Here is a 24,617-nt window from a genome sequence, read left to right on the forward strand (position 1 = left end):
TGATGTGCAGTTTTGTTAGCTACACCCATGGCCGACCCTTTTCATTATTTTTGTACTGTGCTGAGCTCTTCCATAGGTAACTGATTATGGACAGAGTCAAAATTATTACGACTGTTCATAAATTATTAATATTTTGTCAGATTTTATTCCATCACAAATGTTTTACCAATTCTAAATATATGATTTATTATTATATCAGTGACATTATTGTTGAAGAATTGCATGAGGTGAATAGACAGGACAAAGGCCACATGGACTCCTGGTAACCATAGGAGGAAGTTGAGATCATGCTACCAAGTTGGAGTTTGGAATTAGTTTTGAGGCCGACATTGTATTGGGCAATATGCCATAACCCTTAGTGACTTATAAAAACAAAGCCCCTTTTCATTTTGTTCCAGGAGATTTAGCAGCTCTGCAGAACTTTTAGCACACTACAATGTCAGGGACTTCCCCGAAGAACTAAAAAGAAAATGTTTGAGAAAGGGGTCAAAACTATGAAAACATTAACAAAGCAGGTAAGTCATAAATATTTATTGTAAAAATGTGGCTAAAAAATTCATGCAATAGGATTATTTACAAATACAATGAAATAAAAAAATATACTAAGATTATTCATTCAATACAGTTACTTAAAAAATACATTGAAATAAACAAATTTACAAAGAAATACAAAGAAGAACAAGAAAATACTACTCAGAATGTCTACATTTACCAATTGCATGAGAGAGGGTACTTGGTATTTCAATCTTTGGGCTAATATGCCACAATGAGTCCACATTTGTTGTGTTCATTGAAGAGAGGGTACTCGGCATCCCAATCTTCAGGTAATTGTACCACAATGCGTCCACAGTTGCCATTTTCATTATTAAGAGGGTACTCGGCATCCCAATCTTCAGGTGAATGTTCTTCAATGACCTGTGCCTCGGTTTGACTAGAGGAAAAATAAAAGAAGATTAGTACAAAATTCAAAAGAACAACAAAATGACCTTCATGTGCGTGATCGCTTTCACAGTGCAGTTACTCACTGTTCTCTGTTGTCTGGCTCCTGGCTCAGGTATGACCCTGTAATGTAGGGATGCTGAAGAGCATCAATGGGAGAGATTCTCTCTTCCCCATCCAGATTCAACAGTTCTTTCAGGAACTCGATGAAGGCCTTCCTGTCTTCTACCGTCTCATTGTCCCCTAGTTCAGACATCTGGATTAAATAAAATAGAGTTTGGTCAATACACTAGTTTATACCTCTCTTGCTCATGTTAACGATAATGGTGAGTAAATTCAGCTTATAAACATGTCTGAAGTAGGTTAGATTTTAAAGTAGAGATCTCTAAGTATTTGTACTCAAATGTCATAGAGAACACTTACATAGAGCAGGTCATCTAATGATGACAAATGTGGACGATATTCGGGCCACTCCTCAGCTTGTCTTCTGTTCCTAGAGGTGTACTCTTCTGGTGTCTGAGGAAACACAATGACAATATAAGGGGTTTAAGATAAGTTTAGGGCAACAGTCAAGGTTCAACAACAATAAAAACTATGTTTTACCAGCAGCCTCCATCTTGTGCCCAATTCATCCACCTCATGACAAAAGAACCTCTTGCTGTATAAGCCAAAGTGGAGCTGGTACTTTGATGGCATTCCCAGCATCTCCACCATGCTCTGCATCTGCACAAAAAACACACAATTATACACATTAGGGGCAGTTCTTCAACACTTTCTATACCTGTAAAAAAGAGCACATGGGTAATTAAATGAATGGAGGGATGATGTATAGAAAAGACGACCTACCATGAGGTATTCACAGTGGACAGGAAAGAGGTTGTCATTTAGGAAGAGGAATGCCAGCGTGCAGCCCACTCCCCACATGTCAATGGCCCCCGAGTAAGGAAGGCCAAGACAAACCTCTGGGACCCTGTGAAGCAAAATGAATGAAATATACTTCAGAACTCTATATTTTAGCATTAAGTACCAACACTATAATAACACAGGTTTGTTCCAAAAACCCATAAGTCATTCAGGGTGACATCCTCATACCTGTAGCCGATGGGCTGATGTCTGAGCCCGGGCATGGCGGCAGAGATGGGAGAAGCCATTCCAAAATCAATGAGCTTTACACTGAATGGACTTTCATCAATGTTGACCATCATAATGTTGTCTGGCTTGATGTCAGTGTGCATTACTCTTACAGCTTTGAGTCCCTGTAATGCCATCATCAGCTGCAGGGACACAATGAGAAAAGACAGGATGAGAATGGAGTTCCTCTTATGGAGCTGTTTAAGCTCAGGTTTGAACTCAAGGCTTTCCTAATCAATCAGCAAGAAACAAAAAGATTCATACCTGCTTTGCAATAGGACGGATGTGGTTGACGTTCAGTGAATGAACCAGGTGGAGCAAATCCACGTCCAACAGCTCAAAGACGAGGCACTTATAGCCCAGGTATTCAAACTGCTCATAGAATGTGACCAGATTGAAGTGGTCAGCATTCAGAGAGCTGATGGTCTTCAACACTGACAGCTGGAGGGAAAAAAGGACAGTTAGATCACCTTCATATCACTTTACCCCAAAAATTCATAGTTAAAGTTCTGTTGAAGGCACCAAACACTTACTTCGTCCTCCACATCTTGAAAATACTCCTTCTTTAGGATTTTTACTGCCACCAATTTGCTGCTGTTGTGAGCACGACACTTGGCAACTTTCCCAAAGCTACCTTCTCCGATAAACTCTAGGATTGTGTATCGAGTGGAGGGGCTGTGGAGGGCATGCCCTACCATTAGAGGATGTGCTGTCAAAGTGAAATGACAGGGCACAAGGTTAGTATTCAGTAATTTAACACTAATGCTCACACAAAGAAGGAAATATTGTTCTGTCCTGTCACTTCTAAAGTTTGGGTTGGAAAAAAAGCCCAAGAGGAAAAAGTACTGAGTAACAAGAGCATCAATAGAAACGTAATGAAAAAATATCCCTCAAGAATAATAGTAAAGTACAGATACTTCAAAAATAGTTAGGTACAGTATTAAGTACTTTAAGTTCATTTGTCCACACTGAATACATGCATGTACAATATAGGAAACAGATTATTGACATTATTTGAAAGTGAAAGGTTGTCTAACTGCAAGATGATAGAGAATCCAACAGTATCTGAAAATCCACTGTACATGTGAAGTCCTGTCCCTGTATTGACTGCATGTGTAGCACATCCTAATTTTCTGTTGGTACACTGAGCACTTTTTACAGTAAAAAGATATGCACACACATCTTTGATTCTGAAAGCTCCCACAAAGTGTTCCAAACAGTATCATTTACATCAAATATTGAGCCTATTTTTCAAGGAAAAGTATTTTTAATATATTAAAACCAGAGTAAACGTATTCTCTAATAATGACAATCTGTACTTCTGTTTTTGTTTTTTTTAAAGAAAATCTAGTGAATCCTTCAATGACTACAGTGTTCTTTCATCTTAGCCGATTCAAATTCATTCTCATATTATGTCTGTAAAGTCTGTTTTACCTGCAGCAGCCATTCCTCACTCAGGTTTTTATAATTGAAGCTTTCAAACTTCACAAAAATAGCTTGTTTTACTTCTGATACAAAGATACTTAGACAGAGTTTTTTCACACTTCAAACAGTATCATCTACATAAGATATTAAACTTATTTTTCAAGAATTATTTTAAGTATAATCTGTACTTTTTTGGAAAAAAAATGTATTAATTATAATAATCTTTTTTTTTTCCTAAAGAAAATCCAGTAATTCCTTCAATGACTACATTTTTTCTTTCATCTTACTGAGCAGATTAAAATTAATCCTCATATTTTGTCTGTAAATTGTGTCTTACCTGCAGCAGCCATTCCTCTCTCAGGTTTTTACAATTTAACCTTTCAAATTTCACAAAAATTGATTGTTTTACTTTTTGATGCAAAGATGCTCAGAGAGAGTTTTTGCTACTTCACCACTTGCAGTGAGAGAAGCAACTGAAGATTTAGTTTTGTTTGAGTCTCTTTCATCTTGCTGCCACGGTAACCGTTCAATTTCAAGTACTTTTTGGGATACTTTCTATATTACATTTCTATTGATGCTGTTATTATTCAGTACTTTTCCCTCCTGTCAGCTTAGTTTTTTGCAGTTGCTTAATTTCTGATAATAAATAGTTTCATTGATTGTCATATAGGTTATCCCAGTTCTATAATAGTAAGTAAGTAAGTTTTATTTATAAAGCGCTTTTTGCAGATAAAATCACTAAGTGCTGTACAGAGTTGTGGTAAAAGTACAAGTGCAACACAATAGAATAATAAAACAAGAGTGCATAAATATCATAAGAACAGCAACATTAAAGGATAAATAAAAATTAAAATCCAGTAACTAAAAGCTTTTCTGTAAAATGTGGTCTTCAGCAGTTTTTTAAAAGTGACCACACAGTTGAGCTCCCAGAGAGACTGGTGCAGGTTATTCCAGAGTCTGGGAGCTACAGCCTGGAACACCAGGTCTCCTCTGGTTTTAAATGTAGTTTTTGGGGTCTTTAGGAGACCCTGACCTGAAGACCGATGAGTAGGGGCACAACAAGTCCGAGATATATTTAGGGGCCTGATCATGTACTGCTCGGAACGTGAGAACTAATATTTTATATTTTATGTGAAACTTAACTGGAAGCCAGTGCAGAGTAGCAAGAATGGGGGTGATGTGGGATGTTCTAGAAGCACCAGTTGAAAGTCTGGCAGCAGCGTTCTGAACAATCTGGAGTCTGTTTAGGGTTGACTTATTAAAACAAGTAAAAACAGAATTACAATAGTCAATACGAGATGATATAAATGCGTGTATGAACAGTTCCAGATCTGATTTTGATAATAGATGCCTCACTTTAGAGATAGAATATATTTAGTCTGTCACACTCATCAATGCATTTAGTATTTCAACACTAAGACCCACACAAACATGGAAATCACATCTTGTTCTGTCACTTCTAAAGTTTGGGTTAAAAAAGAAAAGAAAAAAAACCAGCAGGCCTGCAAATCCACTTGATATGTGAAGTCCTGTCTCTGCATTAACTGCATGTGTAGAACATCCTAACTTTCTGTTGGTACACTCAGTATGAGCCATGTTACTTTTTACAGTAAATTAGTATTAAGTAGTAATAAATAGTCTCATTTTTCAGGAGCTCTTCCTGCTATATCACATTATTCTGCCACAGGCAGATTATATGTTGGTTTTTATTTGAAGTTGTTGGCTCATGGCATGTTAAAGCCAATGTTTTGAGTGTAAAATATGCCAATAAAGCATATTTCATACATAATGTTCTCATAAAGGTGTACACATTTACAGATTAGTTGTTTTTTAAGTCATATATAAAAAGAAATCACAGTAATCGCCTCATACTTTAATATCGGGATAAATCGTATCGTATCGTAACCTATGTATCGGGGTAAGAATCATATCGCCAGATGCCATGCAATACACACCCCTAATGTTATTATTATTATTTATTTATTTATTTTTTTTTACTTCTCTGCACATGCTGTCAAAGGTCAACACCACAGGAAGTGCAATCATTATGAGACAGCGATGCATATTTTGTTATTGCAATAAAATACATTGATTTATTTTATTGCTTAATTGTGACCATCACCAGCCCTCCCTAAGGAAGGGTAAGAAGTCTTTTATTATAGGGAGGATATAAAAAGGGAGAGCAGTGTTACACCTAAGTGGAGGGGGAGGGGGAATGGGAGGGGAAAGGGAGCAGGGAGGAGAGACTCAAGGCAGGAAATAGAAAAGGTGGGGAAGAATAGACTGTTTTACAGTGAGGGTGAGATGTGAGGTTGTAGAATAAATTGTGCTTATTATGTTGTGTAATCCAGCCAGTATGGTGACAAGTGTGAAGCTTAGCTATAATGGTGGTGGCTGTGAACAGGGGGAATGAGTGAATGGTAGTACCTAAAGCAGGTATTTGGGATTAACGGGTCTAAGGTTAAGCCCAGTATGAGTTTTATCCCACATCCCAAGGCGTGCCAGAAATCGTAGACCAGTATATGTGCAAAAAAAAAACGCTACTGCAAACCCAGGAACTGCCCTGGGCCCGCAGATGCAGCCAGGCCAGCAGAAAGAGCGGGGGCCAGGGAGCCCCAGGCAACCCCCCCGCGGCCGAGCAATCCCCCAGATGCCCCCAAGAGAGGCTGCCACCGCCCCCCCACACACACATCCGAGGAAGCCCCAAGCAGCCCCAACCCCTAATATTATATATCATTGTTGTTCTTGGTAAAATTGTTGCTGTTCTTTCTTATACTGACTAATGATAATTATATAATAATGATATTTCAAAGTGCTTTAAATACAATTAAAGTCAAGTCAAGATTCACAGGCATATAAAGTAAGGACTAATACAATATAGAATAGCTTCAAATACTGGTAATAAGACACACCTTTTTAAAGTAAAAAATAAATAAATAAAAATGTTTAAATCCAAACTTTAAAAAAAAATTCATAAAATAACATTTCAAATATGTTGAAAATTTTAATGCAAAATAAACATAAGTGATGAATTATCAATATAATATATTAGAATGTGTGTTTAGTTCACCCAGTGTGGTGCGTCCTAAAGAAGGACAGCTGATGTGTGGAGAAACACCGCCGTCTAGTGGCCACAACAGTACATTACTGGTTTATATCTCAACTGTGAATGAGTGTCTGAAAGTCTGACACAGAGACACAATGTGTATTTAATTATTGTTTCTATAACATTCACTCCTTATGACAGTAAAAAGAAAAAAGTCATTTATAAAGTACTGCAGTAACTATACCCTATACTCTGATACCATGAAACATTATGATTTGAAAATCACTGTGGTATAAGTTTTAACAGACATAGTGCCCTGCACTGTGATCAACAGGAACAGTAGAGCTACACATTACTGAAACTTGAACCTTTGATCAGCTGATCAATGATTACAAATAAGAAATCAGGGTCTATTTTAAATCTTTGTGATGCATGTTTATTGCTTTATTTGTTCATTGGATCCCCATTAGCTTCCATCATGGTGATTGACACGTGTTCGTTACACCAGTAAATACATTAAGAAAACACGATATATACATTAATGTTGGTAAAATAATGATTTTAAAGATCTTTTAAATATGCGTAATGCTGACATGTCTTTCAGGTCCATAGGTAATTTGTTCCAAGGTTTAAAATATCCTGTGATTCCTGCACTTTTAGGAGGGTGCCCTCTAGGTTACGTGTACCCCCTAGGTTACGTGTACCCCCTAGGTTACGTGTACCCCTAAGGGTACGCGATGGCACTACAGGGGTTACTTGAGAGAGAAAGAGAGTGGAACAAATAAAGTGTCTGTCTTGGTCCCACCCCAGACATGAGATGACTGGATATGATGAAAACTATAGATATAAATGTATTCAGGAGGCACTAAATCATTGATTCTCAACCTTGGGGTCACCTGGAGTTTATTTGGTGTTGCCTGAAATTTCTGAAAAATTCAATAAGATTTTTAATATATTATTGTTTTTGTTTTAATTAAATTTAAACAACACAATCTTTAACAACTGTATTTCTATACTTTCACTTTGTGAAATATAAATCTAGTTCAACTAAAATGCAGTGAAAATATATCTGAGCTCAAACATGATCAAAAACTAATTCTAGAAAACAAAATGTCTTTGGGGTTGCCATAAATTCTTGATATTAATATGGGGTCACGATCCAAAAAAGGTTGGGAACCACTGCACTAAATAATGTGTATTTCCACTTGTTTACAAAATGAGATTCTTTAACATGTGTGTTATCAGTCGTTCATTCCATCATCATGCTCTATAGATGTTTTTAAATAGTTTTCTAAGCAAATTGTTGGAGTCGGATAAAGGAGGTACTTTGATTCAGAAATAAGAAAAAGGGGGTACAAACAAGTGTGAAAGCCACTGTTCTAGAACATCAGTACATTATTGTAGGGACCACAAATGAGCTGATATTGCAACATTTAGCTAATAGATTTTGAGGTAGGTTCACATTTCTGTTGAGTCACTGCACAAAGACTCAAAGTATTTTTTTTACATGAATCATTGATATTATTGCAGATGTTGGAGCTGTGTATTTTTATGAAGGTAGATATGTTGCAAAATGGGAGAACTTGTTGAATGTGATGTGAGCTTGTGTTAAAAAATAAATAAAAAATTAACCCACGTGTGAAATGATTTTCACGAGACAAATGATGGGAAAAAATGTAAACCTGTAGAATTACAATTTAAACCCAAAGAAAATATTCACACATGCATGATCTGAATGTGAAGTCACAGAAAAAATATTACCAAATGTGTAGACTGATATTACAAAAATAAAATGACAGCTGCAAACATGTAACCAAACATTTACTCGTATGTTTTTTGTTTTTTTTTCTGTATTACTTGTGCCAGTTATTGTTTATAACCACAATTCTACGGTTATAACTTCTCAATTCTGCAGCTACAAATGCACAAATACTTTTCTCACCTAAATCCCATTTTGCAACATATCTACCTTCATATATTTTTGGCAGGGGAGTTTATATCATCTGTGTTTTGAATATGAGTTAAAGTTTGTGTGGCAAGATGAGGATCATAAAATAATCAATCTGGTTGCTGAACAACGCCACCTGGGGAATTTCACTCCAGGAAGTTATCACCAGTTGTAACATGTGGACTAAAGGCTACACAGGTTCAAAATTAACCACGGGGCCAGAGACAGTGTTCAGAAGTACAAATAATCTTTATTACAATGAGTGTTAAAAGCAGCTCACCTGCTATCGATACCTAATATTAGACAAGGCCAGCAGAGGGGAATGGACAGTGCTGGGTTACCTCGGAGGCCCAAAACCAAGGAGGGACGAGGAAATCATACAATCACCCGTGACACTGCGCACACACACACCAGGGATTGGGTCGCCAACCGGAGTCCACAGCACCTGTCCACAGGGCAAAGGAGAACCATAAAATGACCACACAGCACACTCACTAAACAATAAACAATATAGAAATAACAAGTGGAGGAGTTCAAGTATCTCAGGGTCTTGTTCACGAGTGAGGGTAGGATGGAGCGTGAGATTGAGATAGACGAATTGGTGTGGTGTCAGCAGTGATGCGGTCGCTGTATCGGACTGTTGTGGTGAAGAGGGAGCTGAGTTGGGGGGCAAAGCTCTCAATTTACCGATCGATCTACGTTCCTACCCTCACCTATGGTCATGAGATTTGGGTAATGACCGAAAGGACAAGATCGCGGATACAGGCGGCCGAAATGAGTTTCTTTCGCAGAGTGGCTGGGCGCACCCTTCGAGATAAGGTGAGAAGCTCAGTCACTCGGGAGGAGCTCGGAGTAGTGCTCCTTCACGTTGAAAGGAGCCAGCTGAGGTGGCTCGGGCATTTGTTTTGGATGCCTCCTGGTCGCGTCCCTCAGGAGGTGTTTCAAGCATGTCCTATTGGGAAGGGGCCACGTGGTAGGCCCAGGACACACTGGAGGGACTATGTCTTTGAGCTGGCCTGGAGTCGCCTCAGGGTCCCCCCAGAACAGCTGGAGGAGGTGTGCGTGGATCGGGAGGTCTGGGCATCTCTGCTGAGACTGCTGCCTCCGCGACCTGGCCCCGGATAAAAGCGGTAAAATGGATGGATGGATGGATGGAAATAACAAAATACAATATAACCAAAAGCAAACTACGAAATAAATTGAACTCAATCAACAATTAACAATTAAATCTCAAATACAAGAGAAATACAAAATAAATCAAATTCAAATCAATACAAAAATGAAGGATCACATAAATCAATAAACAAATGAAAAATAATTAAATTTCCAACAGAATATCAACGCAAACAAAAGAAATGAAATTCAATTAATCAGTAAACAAATATTTAAATTTCAAATACAAAGGAACTACGAAATAATTGAAATTGAAATCAGAACACAAATGAAGGAGCAAATAAATCAATAAACAAAGTATTAAATCTCCAACAGAATGTCAATGCACACAAAAGAAATACAAAATAAATCAAAGTCTAAAGAGCATAGGCTGCTGATAAAAATAAAACAGCCGCATTGACGCAACAGCGGTATTCTGACAGCAGAGGAACACTAACACAGTGCGGCCAGACCCGTATATAAAATGTGTGAGTCACCGCCCAGCAATCAGTGGAACAGGAGGGGTGAGGAACCACTTAGGTAAAGTTAGAAATATATTCACAGGTTCAGCTTTTCATTCAGTAACATGTTGTAGTGTCATCAAACTCACAGCACACATAGTTGAACTCTTCTTGATTAACTATGTGTGCTCTGAGAAAAAACAAAAAAAAAATAAAACTACCAAATGTTGTAAGACAGTTATTGCATATTTTAGTACTTATTTAATGAAAAAAAGTCACTAAAATGTTATAAAAGCACATTTGTTGAAACTAAGTGTTGTAGTATAATCATGAAGCGTTTATCTATGTGTGCTGTGAGTTTGATTACACTACAACATGTAATAGTACAGTTATTGCATATTTTAGTACTTATTTAATGAAAAAAATCACTAAAATTACATGAATATTTATTAAAACTAAGTGTTGTAGTATAATCAAGAAAAGTTCAACTATGTGTGCTGTAAGTTTTATGACACTACCACTTTCCTTTGTGAAGTTATTGGTTTTTATTTTTTGTACCTTTTTCCGGTGTTGTAATTTGCAGACGGTCCCTGCTTATTCCAGCCACAGTCGGCTCCGCGTAGAGGCCAATATAAATGACCAAGAGCGGAGAACGGCTCGTTTTGAGGAAAATCCGCTTGTAACGTTCAGTCCACCTTGCTGTGATTGTAACGAGGTCTCGGTTTTGTAAAAGCAATGTTCCGTTGATGAGTTATTGGTCCGGAAAAGCTGAATCTGTGAATATTTTTATAACTTTATCTAAGTCTACAGTCGCATCTTCGACATTAACGCAAAAAGTAAAAAAAAAAGACATTTACAACACGGCCATAGTGTACATCCGGGCATTTTTTTGCTCATTATTGGAACGCAATGACGTACTGGTTATGACGTCAGACTTAGTGCGTGTGTGTACACACGCACTAAGTCTGACGTCATAACCAGTACGTCATTGCGTGTAATGTGTACATTATTGGAACGCAATGACGTACTGGTTATGACGTCAGACTTAGTGCGTGTAGTTCACAGTACACGGTGTAGAAACGCATAGTTAAAGTTCTCTCTGACACTACAACTTCTCTCCAAAGCCTGAGCATTTAAAAAGAAAGATAAACAATGGTAAGACAGGATTTCATTGTCTTCATCTGCTTTATATTCATAATTGAACAAATGATTAGATTTTGCAATGAACAAATTAGCATATGACCAACTGATGTCATGATTAAGTGATGCCAGGATCCTGATATATTGTTTTCTCTCTGCAGCGTGAGATTATTTCTATTCATGTGGGCCAAGCTGGAGTCCAGATCGGTAATTCCTGCTGGGAACTTTTCTGTCTGGAGCATGGGATTCAGCCAAACGGACAGGTGCTTTCAAACCAGGAATCTGGAGGAGGAGACGACTCCTTCAACACCTTCTTCAGTGAAACTGGGACAGGGAAACGTGTCCCCAGAGCGCTTTATGTAGACCTGGAGCCTACTGTCATCGGTTTGTAATCATATCATTACTCATTATTATATGATTATATCAGAACTATGACTAACAAACTTATAACTATACACAGAATACTTCTTTATACTGGAATCACTGTGAACACATTATCATTTCTTTTAAATGTCAAGACAAAACAATGCAATTCTGTGATACAACAAACCCATTGAAAAAATATACAACCTATTTTAAAATTTAAAATTACAATAATACAACATAACACTTACAGGTATAGTGCAAATGTCTCAAGGAAACAATAACAACAATGGTGCAAAAATCCAAAAACAATGTAAAACAGTGCAATCAAAAGTTAAAATACAGTATATACAGTTTCAGTACAAGGACATTTCTACTTTCCTGTTTGATTTTAGGTTTTGTGTTACTGACTAATCAAATCAAAGAACACAATGTGCAAACAACATAATATAATTACTGTATATAGAATAGAACAAGAATTAGAATAAAATAAATAGAAATATGAGCAGAAGATTAACATATAAAGTTACAGGTTTTTAGTATTAATATTCAATTAGGAGAAAACATGTACAGTGATTGTAAAGGGTGTGTTTCACGTTCATTATACCTTTTTAAATTATCATTTAAAAAAAAAAGAAATGTGGTGCTATTTGGCCCCCTTCCAGCAGATGGCGCCCTGGGCCTGTGACTAAACATCAGGAAAACTGCACCAATTAAATAAGTCATGTTTTTTTTTAAAAAAAAACGTTGATGTATTGAAGATTATTCTGAATTGTGTATTTCATTAGATTATTTTGAAACTACATAACTTTACTGCTTTGATTTTCTCTATAGATGAAGTGCGAACAGGAACGTACCGTCAGCTGTTTCATCCAGATCAGCTCATCACAGGAAAAGAGGATGCTGCCAACAACTATGCCCGAGGACACTACACCATTGGGAAAGAGATCATAGAACTTGTTATGGATAGGACTCGTAAAATGGTACAGCTAAAAGAAATGAAAGTTGCAGGAAATAAAACCTAATCTTAAAACTAATAAGGATTTTATTGCTTTTTTTTTACAGGCGGATCAGTGCACTGGCCTGCAGGGATTTCTCATCTACCACTCCTTTGGTGGAGGCACTGGCTCTGGTTTCACCTCCTTGCTGATGGAGAGGCTCTCTGTTGACTATGGTAAAAAGGCCAAGCTTGAGTTTGCTGTCTACCCATCACCCCAGATTTCCACTGCTGTAGTTGAGCCTTACAACTCCATCCTGACCACCCACACCACCTTGGAGCACTCAGACTGTGCCTTCATGGTGGACAATGAGGCCATCTACGACATCTGCCAGAGGAACCTTGATATTAAGCACCCTTCATACCCTAATCTTAACCGTCTCATGAGCCAGACCGTCTCATCAATCACATCTTCTCTTCGTTTTGATGGAGCTCTGAATGTTGATCTGACAGAGTTTCAGACCAACTTGGTGCCTTACCCTCGTATCCACTTCCCAATGGCCACCTATGCCCCGGTCATCTCTGCTGAGAAAGCCTACCATGAGCAGCTGTCTGTGTCTGAAATCACAAACGCCTGCTTCGAGCCAGCCAATCAGATGGTGAAGTGTGATCCTCGCCATGGTAAATACATGGCCTGCTGTCTGCTGTATCGAGGTGATGTGGCGCCAAAAGACGTCAACGCTGCCATTGCAGCCATTAAGACCAAACGCTCCATCCAGTTTGTGGACTGGTGCCCCACTGGCTTCAAGGTGGGCATCAACTACCAGCCTCCCTCTGTGGTTCCTGGAGGAGACCTGGCCAAAGTGCAGAGGGCCGTTTGCATGCTGAGCAACACCACTGCCATCTCTGAGGCCTGGGCCAGACTAAACCACAAGTTTGACCTCATGTACGCCAAGAGAGCCTTTGTCCACTGGTATGTTGGAGAGGGAATGGAGGAGGGAGAATTCTCAGAGGCCAGAGAGGACATGGCTGCCCTGGAGAAAGATTATGAAGAAGTTGGCGCTGATAGTGTGGAAGATGAGGGAGAGGAAGGAGAAGAATATTAAAGGGCTTGATGTAACTGCACACCCCAAAAGTTTGTCATCAGTGCATTGTTCAACCAACTGTTTGCTCTGAAGTGATAAACTAATAAAATGAATTAAAATAAAAAAATAAAATGAAATGAGCTTGTAATCATTTACAGCATCCTCTAGTGGCTTTCTCAAGTAATTGTTTCTTGTAAATATTGACATTTGACTCATATTTTAAGAAATTCTGGCTTAAAAATAAGTAATGACTTTAAAAAATAAATACCCTAGGCCAGTGGTTCTTAAACTTGTTTGGCTCAAGTACCCCCTTTCTCTTATTTCTGAATCCAAGTATCCCCTTTTGTCCGAATACAACATTTTGCTTAGAAAATTAGTTAAAAACAACTATAGAGCATAATGAGGGAATGGATGAGTTTGATTTTTGTAAAGAAACAGTATTTAGGGCAGTGGTTCCCAACCTTTTTTGGATCGTGACCCCATTTTGAGATCTAGAATTTCTGGCGACCCCAGACATTTTTTCTAGATATAGTTTTTGATCACGTTTGACTTCAGATATTTTTAGTTTTACTGCATTTAAGTTGAACTAGATTCACAAAGTGAAAGTATGGAAATATAGTTTTTTTTTTAACATTGTTGATTTAATTAAAAAGAGAGAAAACAATTCAAAAATCTATTCTAATTTTTCAGAAATTTCAGGCTACCCCACAAGGAGTTTTGACCCCAAAGTTGAAAAACACTGATTTAGTGGCTCCTGAATAGATATATATACTGTATATATATTAAATCAAGAAGGCGCCGCGGATGGCTGCTGTGGTGTGTTGGTGCGCACCTTTTTGTCTTGTTTTTGTCGTAAAATCCGCATCTCCCCCCTCCCCCCCCCCTCCCACAGAGACACCTTTCTCCATCAAAGAGAGAGATGTAAATAGACTTTTCAGGAGACAAAACCCCCGTAAGGCTTGTGGACCGGACTCTGTCTCTCCTTCCACCTTAAAGCACTGTGCTGATCAGCTGTCTCCAGTGTTCACAGACATTTTTAACACCTCACTGGAGACATGCACTGTACCAGCCTGTTTTAAGGCCTCCACCATCGTTCCTGTCCCTAAAAAGCTGAGGATCACAGGACTTAATGACTACAGACCCATCGCTCTGACATCTGTGGTCATGAAGTCCTTTGAACGCCTCATGCTCTCCCACATCAAGGACATCACCGACCCCCACCTGGACCCCCTGCAGTTTGCCTATAGATCCAACAGGTCTGTAGACGATGCTGTAAACCTGGCTCTCCACTTCATCCTCCAGCACCTGGACTCCCCAGGATCCTACGCCAGGATCCTGTTTGTGGACTTCAGCTCTGCTTTCAACACTATAATCCCAGCTCTCCTTCAGGACAAGCTTTCCCAGCTGAACGTGCCAGACTCCACCTGCAAGTGGATCACAGACTTCCTGTCTGACAGGAGGCAGCACGTGAAACTGGGAAAAACCATCTCTGCTCCCCGGACCATGAGCACTGGATCTCCTCAGGGCTGTGTTCTTTCTCCTCTGCTCTTCTCCCTGTACACCAACAGCTGCACCTCCTCTCACCAGTCGGTCAAACTCCTGAAGTTTGCAGACGACACGACCATCATCGGTCTCATCTCTGATGGAGACGAGTCTGACTACAGGTGGGAGACAGACCGGCTGGTGTCCTGGTGCAGCCAGAACAACCTGGAGCTCAACGCTTTAAAGACAGTGGAGATGATAGCAGACTTCAGGAAGAACCCAGCCCCCCTCACCCCGGGAGACTCTACAGTGAGCTCTGTGGAGTACTTCTGCTTCCTGGGGACCATCATCACTCAGGACCTCAAGTGGGAGCTGAACATCAGCTCCCCTATCAAAAAAGCTCAGCGGAGGATGTACTTCCTGCGGCAGCTGAAGAAGTTCAGTCTGCCAACAAAGATGATGGTGAACTTCTACAGTACCATCATCCAGTCCATCCTCTGCTCCTCCATCACCATCTGGTACGCTGCAGCTACGGCCAAGGACAAGGCCAGACTGCAGCGTATCATCCACTCTGCAGAGAAGGTCATCGGCTGCAATCTGCCCTCCCTCCAGAACCTGTACGCCTCCAGGATTTTGAGGCGTGCAGGAAAGATTGTGGCCGACTCCTCCCACCCCGGTCATAAACTGTTTCAATCTCTCCCTTCTGGAAGAAGGTTTCGGTCCATCAGGACCAGAACCTCCAGACACAAAAGCAGCTTCTTTCCCTCTGCCACCATCCACATGAACACACCCCAAGTCACCCACTGAACCCCCCCCCACCCGATCACCAACTCCATGATGACATTATCTGCTGCAATGTATATATATATATATATATATATATTTATTTATCCTATTTATCCTTTGTTCTCTATCTATCCTTTATTTATCCCTCATCCTTTATATTTATCATTATTATTATTATTGTTCGTGGGTTATTCTTTGTTTTTTTGTTGTTTGTTTTGTGCACCAACTACCAAGACAAATTCCTTGTACTGTCCTTAAAACTGTACATGGCCATTACAAACATTTCTGATTCTGATTTCTGATTCTGATATATATATATATGTTTTTTTTTATATAGTTTTATTTCTTTATTGAACAAAACAAAAATGTATTCACATTAATACAGATTATGGACAAGGTTACAAGACATGAAAGGAGAGCAAAAAAGAGCAAAGGGGCTAAACAATGTACTTAATCAAATAACAAATTGAGCTACAAGCGTTTTCACACTCTGGAACTGCGCATGCGAGACATGGACGGGGTGTCAGGTTTATTTATTTATTTACTTCATTTAAACTAATATAAATACAATACAACACAATGTAATATATAAATGAACATACAACTACAAAGGAATAGGAAGACAATAAAAGGAACAGACAACATAAAAATAATGAACTAAATAATCATAAGGGATGGCTTTGGTGCCCGTGTTGATATATTTCTTGAATGTTTTGCAAATGTTTATGGCCTTATGTTTGCCGTGGATTTAATATTGTGAAAAGACTGGGTTACATTATTTTGTTTTGAAAGTGATGTTGATTTGATTTGTTTTGGCTCCATTTGGCTTTGTGTATGTGGTATTTAGCAAGGAATATTAGGGTTGGTTGTTTTTCAGTGACGTGCCGTGACCACTAGGGTTGGGTAGGCACGTTGCAAATCGAGACCACCAATGACAATTTCATGTGTTTCTGCTGTCAAGTGTTAATTCAATTCAAATCAATTTTATTTGTATAAAGCAATTTCCAACAAAGTCATCTCAATGCACTTATCAAAATATAAAATTCATAATAACAAAGAAAAAAACCAACAAGATCCACATGAACAAGCATTTAGCCATCTAACAAAATCAACACCATAAACACCATTAAAGAAACATAAACAATTGTTTTGTATAGTCTCCATACTCTCCCAACAAGATATACTGTATGTCATGACACGACAGCACTTCTGTTGTTTGTGTTGGAAACACAGAAACACAGAGAAAATAACAAAAACAACTCAGAACAGCCTCAGTGAGGATCATCCACAAAGTCAATCCTTCCTTTTGTACAATTCACTGTATAAAATACGAAACATTTTCTGACCTTTCTTTTGCTGAAGGTCTGGTAACTCATGTGTTGGTCTCCCATCTTTTTAAAGCTGTCGTTTTTCCTCAAAAAAAAAGTTTCTCTATTGTCTCTAGCGCTGTCATCCTGACTATAGTGTTATGTCGCCCACTAGCTAGAGAAGGTAGCAGCAGCGGTCACATGGCATCTATTCACTAATGTACTGTGAACTTACGTATGGCATTTAGCATAGCGCGGTTACGTGCAAAGGCAGCTCTCTACGCTGCCTTTGCACGTAAATGGTTGTCATCTTGGGGACCTGACTGCGCATGTGCACACACGTAAACCATGCAATGGGAACGGAGGGGGTGTTGCCTCCCTCTGCCTTACAGCGAAGTGAAAAAAAAAGACTGTGCAGCTGTTCCAGGAAATAGCGCTGTTTAGTAATTTGGGCTATGAAACGCACAAAATGCGGCCACTTTCAAACTTTTAGGTACTGTAGGCTATTGGAAATGGAAAAATACATCATTTATAACTATATTACAATTTTTAAAAAAAATTATAAATAAAACAAATAATTAAAATATCAATTCACCCATGGGTAGGCACTGCCTACCTTGCCTACCCTGACGGCACGTCACTGTTTTTCTTTTGGACAAAAAACCTATGAGCCTATAGGCCCATTTAAAATACATTTCAAAAATAAATACATGGATTGAGATTCAGTACTCTATTATCATAAACACTTCAGTGCACACAGCCAGGGTCTGTAACGCACAGACATCAGTTCTCAGATGAATATACAGTATGTGCTATTAGTTAAACTTCACAATAACGCTATAACAATGATTTGGTCAGCTGACATGAACCTGAGTCACTGCACCAACTACGTTATGTCACGCAACTCTATAGAGGGTTTTCACCGACGTAACGTTCTGTAGCAACCCGGATGCGCGGCCATGTTGGGGGAAATCGGAGGCAAACTCTGCGATGGACAGAAAAGCTCCTCAAAATGCGTTATAATTGCAAAGGCATACTGTGAAGGACTTGGTCCGCAGAAAAAGTTACGAATTAAGGACGCTGGGCTTGTAATCGGAGGGTTGCCGGCTTGAATCTCACCCGGGCCATCACTGTGGGATGTTGAGCAAATCCCTTAACCCCGAACTGCTCACCAGGCAATATTATGTGTCTGCAGAGCCGGAGGCACCAGCTACAGGACTGCACTCTTATTCTACGGACGCACGTTTACAGCACTATAGAAGAAGAAAGCAGCTCTGGGGAGGTTATGTACAGAATTTTACATGTATTAATATACACACATGTGTCCGGTTGTACAAGCACATACATACATATATATATATATTATATATATGTGTGTGTGTGTTGACCGACATGATCATGTGTTATCAAATTCAAGTTATTTTTTGTAGCACTACAAATACATCAACATTTTTTTTAATTATCATTAATAATATTATTCAATATAATTGTAACTAGAATTTTATACACTATATTGTCTTCATTGAGATGGTATTTTTTTGGCTCCAGAAACATTTCAATCCAGGTGAGATTTTACGCAGAACCTTAAATCAGGCTTAAGCCGTGACGAGCAGAGCTGTGTGTGCGTGTGTGTGTGTGGGGTGGGAGCATCGGCGGCGCTCACAGCGGACACTCCTCGGCAGAGCTCTTGTGAACAGTGCTCCGCTCCAGAGAATAATCCTTTTATGACGAAAAACTTGGGGGCAATTTTGGCCCGTAGAACAAGGTTTTTAGAGGCATTCTTGGCTAAATTTAGGGACAAATGGCCCATTGCACTCACTAATTTCCAACATGAGCATTTATCGTTTCTATTGAGGGATGACATATTCTTACCAGTGAGAATGTTTTTGATGATATATCGTGAATGATAACATGTTGCACATTTTTACTGCCTCGTGTGGTTTTCTCCTTTCGGATTGACCCTAAATGAACATAACGTTTTAAACCATATATTTATACATGTTTGATAGGATCTTAAAGGAGACATATCATGCATTTAAGTCCTTCCTTTATTACATATAAATCATACAGTTGTGGTCTATATAAAGCGGAACTGCAATGCTTGGGTCTGAATTCCTAATTATTATAGCTCCACAGGCCCCTTTTCTACCCCTTTTCTGAGAGCGACTCATTTTGGTGCGGTCTCTTTAAATGCAAATGAGACACTTCATACCCCGCCCCCTCTCCAGGTTGCAGAGGTGACACTCGGTTCAACTCCACCCTGTTCGGCCATTTTTGTAGTTTGATAGAAGAGATACGATTATTTAGCGGTGCAGAAAATGTTTATTCACACGTTATTTACAAAATGTCAACAACAGAAGACTTGTCCATTCAGCCTTACATGTTCGAGCCAGAGTCGGACCTGGTGGAGCGAGATAAAATGATGATGAACCTGCAGAACCCCAACAAGTGAGCTCACACAAGCGCCGAGCTAACGCTAGCGCCAAGCTAATGTCATGAAATGCATTTTAATACAGTCTTTTCGGAGACAAAAATGGCAAAATGAAATGACTAATGAAAACTTTAGACTTAAATGAAATCACGTAGGCCATATCATCAAAGATCTAAAACGAGCACACAGCGCTAACATATGAAGACGGTGCAACTGCTAATGCTAACAAAACAATGACAGGGACGTCTTATCACACTTTTTAGCGTTATTTACAGCTTACCGAAGTGCTCTGTTCGTCGTCTCCAAAGATAGAAGGAATTGAACCCTCAATCAGACAAAGTCTTTCGGCAAATCCTTCTTTATACTGGCGGAGGTTGATGAAGCAGTCATCCTTGAAGTGCTTCGCGCACACCAAAATGATCTTACCCACAGATGTGGGTACATTTCCGTGAAAAATAAAACTCAACCAGGCACTTTGAAAAGGTTCTGATGCTGGGAGACGATGTAATGAAGCGTGTGGGTTACTACATCCAACAACCGAACATTTTGACTTATCCTCTCGTAACTTCGGCATCCTTGAGCTTGGACTACAAAATAAAAGCGAGAAATAAAAATGGAGGATTGCTCGAAGTGTTGGACCTGGAGTTGATGTACTAATTTGGCAGTTCCGCTGCAAATACTGTGACGTTATTGTTCAAAAAACGTAATAGAGAATAGAAAAATCGAAACAGAGAAAAATATGACTTACAGTACCTTTTCCTCTTAGGACAGGCTCATATTCCTCTATAAACACCTACAGGAGAACTTCTAGCTCCATCAGGATGAAATAAATTGCTATCCTCCAGTTGGTTGCCATAGTAGCTCGTGGTGTATTTGCTCCATTGATGATGGCTTTTTAATCGCGCTCGTGCACGTGATTAACTCAAGGTTTACATACTCAGAGTTGATTGAGCCATTTCATACCAGCTGTAATGGAACCGGATACTCAGAGTTTCCCATCAGGGGGTATGTTAACTCCGAGTTTATACTATGTATATATGTCCCCTCTACGTCTACGCCCAGGAGAGCCTCCGTGCTGCGCAGGGAGAAGAACAATGCACACTGTGCGTTTTCTTCCGCTGCAAATAGGTCCACCTCGGCCCATCCGTAACGGGCTCACAGCTGCCGCACCACTCCCGGGTGCAGCATCCACACCCCATAAACTGGGACGCCCCTGGATAGGTTGGCACCTACGTTCAATGATCCCCGGGATGTGCGTTAGGGTTAGGGTTAGTTAGTTAGTTAGTGAGAGGAGACGCCCAACACTCTACAGGATCAGTTTGCGTGCCAGTAAAAGCAGTCGAAGTGAGCGCAACCCGCCCCGATGGTTGATGTACGCCACTGCCGTGGTGTTGCCAGTCCTCACCAGGACATGATGTCCCCTGAGAGACGAAAGAAAGTGGATCAGCGAGAGGAACACGCTGACAGTTCCAAATAATTTATGTGAGCGCGCTAGAGGACCGCATCCCAGCGACCCCTCGCAGATCTACCCTTGTGGATCCCACCAGCCTGTCAGACTGGGGTTTGTGGAGATCACATTCCTGGACTTAACAATGCCCATAGGCTCCCCTTCCGTCAGGAAGCTCGAGGGCCTCCAGTGGCACAGAGCTCCGCCGCACTCTGACGTAATCAATACCCTCCGTGCGCCATGGAGAAGGTAATGGACCTTCCCGCAGGCTGCAGCCGTTACTACTTGGCGCCATGAGCACAGGCTAGAGCCCATATAAGGCCACCACAGTTGGAAATTCCTCATGTGAAGGCGACCAAGATGGATCACCAGGATGGTCGAAGCCATCAACCCGAGTAATCGAAGACATAATTTGAACTGAACAGACTTGCCCATCTTCACCAGCTCCGGTGAAAGGCACCGAGCGCAGGGACAGACCGAGAAAGATTATTTCCTGTGTAGGGGACAACACGCTCTTTTCCACATTCACCACAAATCCCTGGTTTGACAGGTGATTCAACAGAATGTCACAGAACAGCTGTTTGTGAGCTGCTCCACAAACACTCAGGAAGTATTATTTATTTTTTATCCCCCTGGACATAAAACTACAACTGATCAATGTCTGAAAGAGGGACATGATCACATTCACTATTCACTGCACAGTCTTATCTTACTGGTGTATGTAACATTTCTGGTTGTGTTACTTTGAGGGTAAGTAACTATCAAGGCTATTGTCTGCATCTGTAGGGACGATGAAATGCTGAAAAACTCTAATAGAACCATTTTCAAGTCCATTTACATCCATTGTATGAATGTAGTGTGTGAGTGAGTGTTGGTGGTTGTCAGAGGGACCGATGGTTCACTCTGGCAGCCTCACTTCTGTCAGTCTGCCCAGGGCAGTAGTGGCTACAATAATACTGTAGCTTAAGCACTTTGAGTGTCTATGAAAAGCACTAAATAAAATCTAATGCATTAATATTAATAAGAAATAAATTAAAAATTCGGAAAACGAATTAAAAAAAAATTATTCGGAAAAAAACGATTAAAAAAATATTAATTCGGAAAAAGGATTAAAAAAATATATTAATTCGGAAAATGGATAAGAAAAAATGTGAAACTTTGGGGGGCACAAAAATGCTCCTCTCTGAGTCGCACACAACCTATATGCTACATAAACACAGCCACAAAAACAAAGTTAGCACGCTAACATACCTCTGACCAAGTGGTCGCTGCAGACATGGGCATCAGCAGACTCTGCAGACTCTGCTCCTCCCGACTGCAGACGTAGGTTTGAAATCCACTTTTTACAGCGTTCTTCTGTGAACGACAATCTTCAGCACTCTATAAAATCTATTTTCCTTTTCTCGGTTAGAACGATTGGAGCAGCTGTAAACTCCACAAAACATGAACATTTTGATGATTTCAGACAGCAGATTCTCAAGATTCCTGCTCTTCATCAGAATTTAGCGCTCTTGCTTTGTCGCGATGCAGCAATGTCAGTGACATCACGTGAATCAACAGGGCAGGCCAAAGACATATACCCATTCTATTGGCTGATCCTAACAACTAGGGATGTAACGATTAATCGTAAGGCAGTTAAAAATCGATTCATAGGGGTCACGGTTGATATCGATTTTCTGACAATTGAATCGCAGTACTTTTTTTAACCAGCAGAGGGCGCTATCCGGAAGTGTAGGCGGCGGGCGGAGTCTGCTAATACTTTCTTTCTGGCCGCCTTCTACTCTTAAATATGTTAATAAATGATTCATTACCCCTTTAGCACCGAAAGAAAATCTGTAATATTACTTGAATAACTGTAAAAGTCACGGTTTTCTATTAGCTCTGTCTGCTAGCATAGCTTCTCTTCTTCACTGCAAGATATCTGCATGCCAACCGACCACTGGGTAACCAGCGCCCTCTGCTGGTCCAAACAAATATGACGTAAATCAGTGTAATCACGGTTTTTTTTTTTTTTTTTTTTTAAAGTCCAATTGTTAAGGCACAAAATACATTTTCAGTTGCACTTTTAAAAGAAAAAGAACTATTATGCAGTTTTGCATAGTTTATTATAGAACCAGAATTTAAATTAATAGGCTTCATTTTCATTTGTATTATTCCTTTATTTATTTAATTCAAGATTTATTTTTAGTTAAATTGCATTGTTTTGAATAGTTTATCAAGGAATTCTTTTGACAATGAAAAATAAAAGGAAAATAATACAGTATTTTCTAGTTTTTTTCCCAAAAAAAAAATTGTCTACAGTCCCATTTTGTAAATGAAAAAATCGTGAGAAAATCGTATCGTGAACCCAGTATCGTGAATCGAATCGTATCGGGAGTTGAGTGAATCATTACATCCCTACTAACAACAGCTCTAGGGTACATTCAATAGCACAAATGTAGCAGACTCGTCTGCAGGATTTATTTTACTCTGTAACGGAATCTATTTCAAATGTAGCGAAGTACTGTTACTTGAAACAAAATTTACCTAAGTAAAAGTAAAATTACAGATTTTAAAAAGTATTCAAGAAAGTTGAAGTACACAAAAAAAGCTACTCAATTACAGTAACGAGAGTAAATGTAATTCGTTACTTTCCACCACTAGTTTTAGATCAGAAAACTGACAGCCTGAGTACATGTGCGCGGCTATACACTCTAAGAAATGATTCAGTGATGCTGTTCATAATATATACGTTTGTTGTGTTAAAATTACACTAACTTTGAGGTTTTTACTCTAAAAATAACTAGGTTTCATTGGATTAATTTAAAAGTAATAGATGTCAAGGCTAAATCAAACACAACAATTTAACTTATATCAGACATGCGCAGTAGCTACTCTGGAAGCACCTGGACTCAGCTTGCTGTCCATGTGCACTGGTTGCGCACGGCTTCCTTCCGTCATCCTTCAAAAGCGTGGTTAGCAAAAGTGTTTCCTTAAAAATACAGTGTGAAATTGATATTGCGTAAACCTATTTCAGAGTTCTCAGTGTTTTTAATCACACGGTTGTGTATTTTGGTAGAGTTTTGAAAACAGTAACAGTTAGCCACATACTCATGCATGCATTTCATACGTTGCTGGCAGCCGAGTCACTTCGAGCCGGCCGATGTGTGGGTAAACGCCGGGACGACCAGTGGCCTACGAAGCAGCGGGTTTTCCTGCTAGCACCAGCTGCCACTGGAGCAGACGGAGGTGGCGCGACAGACAACTGAAGCGTGGCTGCAGCGGAGGACTATCGGCTAGGCTAAAGGCTAAGCCGTGGAGATGGCGCGCACGCAACACACACACAAGTCATCTGCTTCTGCAGCAGCTCACACTTTTCGGACTCAAAAACACAATAACCGCTTAAATAACCAAGTGTTTGACTGTAATTTTACTGATGACTTAAACAGACACACCTACTCATGAAGCAAGTTGAACACTGTTTACAGTAGCCCCTCCCATCAGTCAGCTGAGCATGTGGCTTTTAAGGAGGACTGACAGGCAGCACAGCAATATCAA

At 39.7% G+C, this 24,617-nt stretch overlaps 2 protein-coding genes across 4 annotated transcripts; one reads left to right on the top strand and one right to left on the bottom strand.

The window, feature by feature from the left end:
- Positions 1–549: 549 nt before the first annotated feature.
- LOC114462127 (homeodomain-interacting protein kinase 2-like) lies at positions 550–10,922 on the bottom strand. Of its 3 annotated transcripts, XM_028444787.1 has the most exons (10): positions 10,661–10,922; positions 8,770–8,934; positions 2,604–2,779; positions 2,335–2,511; positions 2,032–2,213; positions 1,786–1,909; positions 1,543–1,662; positions 1,363–1,455; positions 1,026–1,195; positions 550–931 (listed from the first exon to the last, which is right to left on the bottom strand). In XM_028444787.1, exons 3-10 carry the CDS (start codon positions 2,766–2,768, stop codon positions 754–756), a joined length of 1,209 nt encoding a protein of 402 aa, XP_028300588.1. In that variant the 5' UTR covers positions 2,769–2,779; positions 8,770–8,934; positions 10,661–10,922; the 3' UTR covers positions 550–753. The 3 variants fall into 3 exon arrangements, with proteins under 3 accessions (XP_028300588.1, XP_028300589.1, XP_028300587.1); XM_028444788.1 differs by lacking the exons at positions 8,770–8,934; positions 10,661–10,922 and adding an exon at positions 4,639–4,697; XM_028444786.1 differs by lacking the exons at positions 8,770–8,934; positions 10,661–10,922 and adding an exon at positions 3,833–3,910.
- A 245-nt stretch (positions 10,923–11,167) lies between these two features.
- LOC114462125 (tubulin alpha chain-like) lies at positions 11,168–13,667 on the top strand. The gene is made up of 4 exons (XM_028444784.1): positions 11,168–11,257; positions 11,404–11,626; positions 12,440–12,588; positions 12,671–13,667. The coding sequence occupies exons 1-4, from the start codon at positions 11,255–11,257 to the stop codon at positions 13,646–13,648; spliced, it is 1,353 nt and encodes a 450-aa protein (XP_028300585.1). The 5' UTR covers positions 11,168–11,254; the 3' UTR covers positions 13,649–13,667.
- The last annotated feature ends 10,950 nt before the right edge of the window (positions 13,668–24,617 follow it).

This window comes from Gouania willdenowi, chromosome 4 (assembly GCF_900634775.1).
Source record: "Gouania willdenowi chromosome 4, fGouWil2.1, whole genome shotgun sequence".
NCBI classification, from domain to species: Eukaryota; Metazoa; Chordata; class Actinopteri; order Blenniiformes; family Gobiesocidae; genus Gouania; species Gouania willdenowi.

Bases quoted from the DNA above. Each gene is read 5' to 3' on its own strand.
- LOC114462125 (XM_028444784.1), top strand. The intron at 11,627-12,439 runs GTTTGTAATCAT...TTTTCTCTATAG, and splicing joins CCTGGAGCCTACTGTCATCG to ATGAAGTGCGAACAGGAACG. The intron at 12,589-12,670 runs GTACAGCTAAAA...TTTTTTTTACAG, and splicing joins TGGATAGGACTCGTAAAATG to GCGGATCAGTGCACTGGCCT.
- LOC114462127 (XM_028444786.1), bottom strand. The intron at 2,512-2,603 runs GTAAGTGTTTGG...TTTTCCCTCCAG, and splicing joins TTCAAGATGTGGAGGACGAA to CTGTCAGTGTTGAAGACCAT. The intron at 1,196-1,362 runs GTAAGTGTTCTC...TATTTAATCCAG, and splicing joins CATTAGATGACCTGCTCTAT to ATGTCTGAACTAGGGGACAA.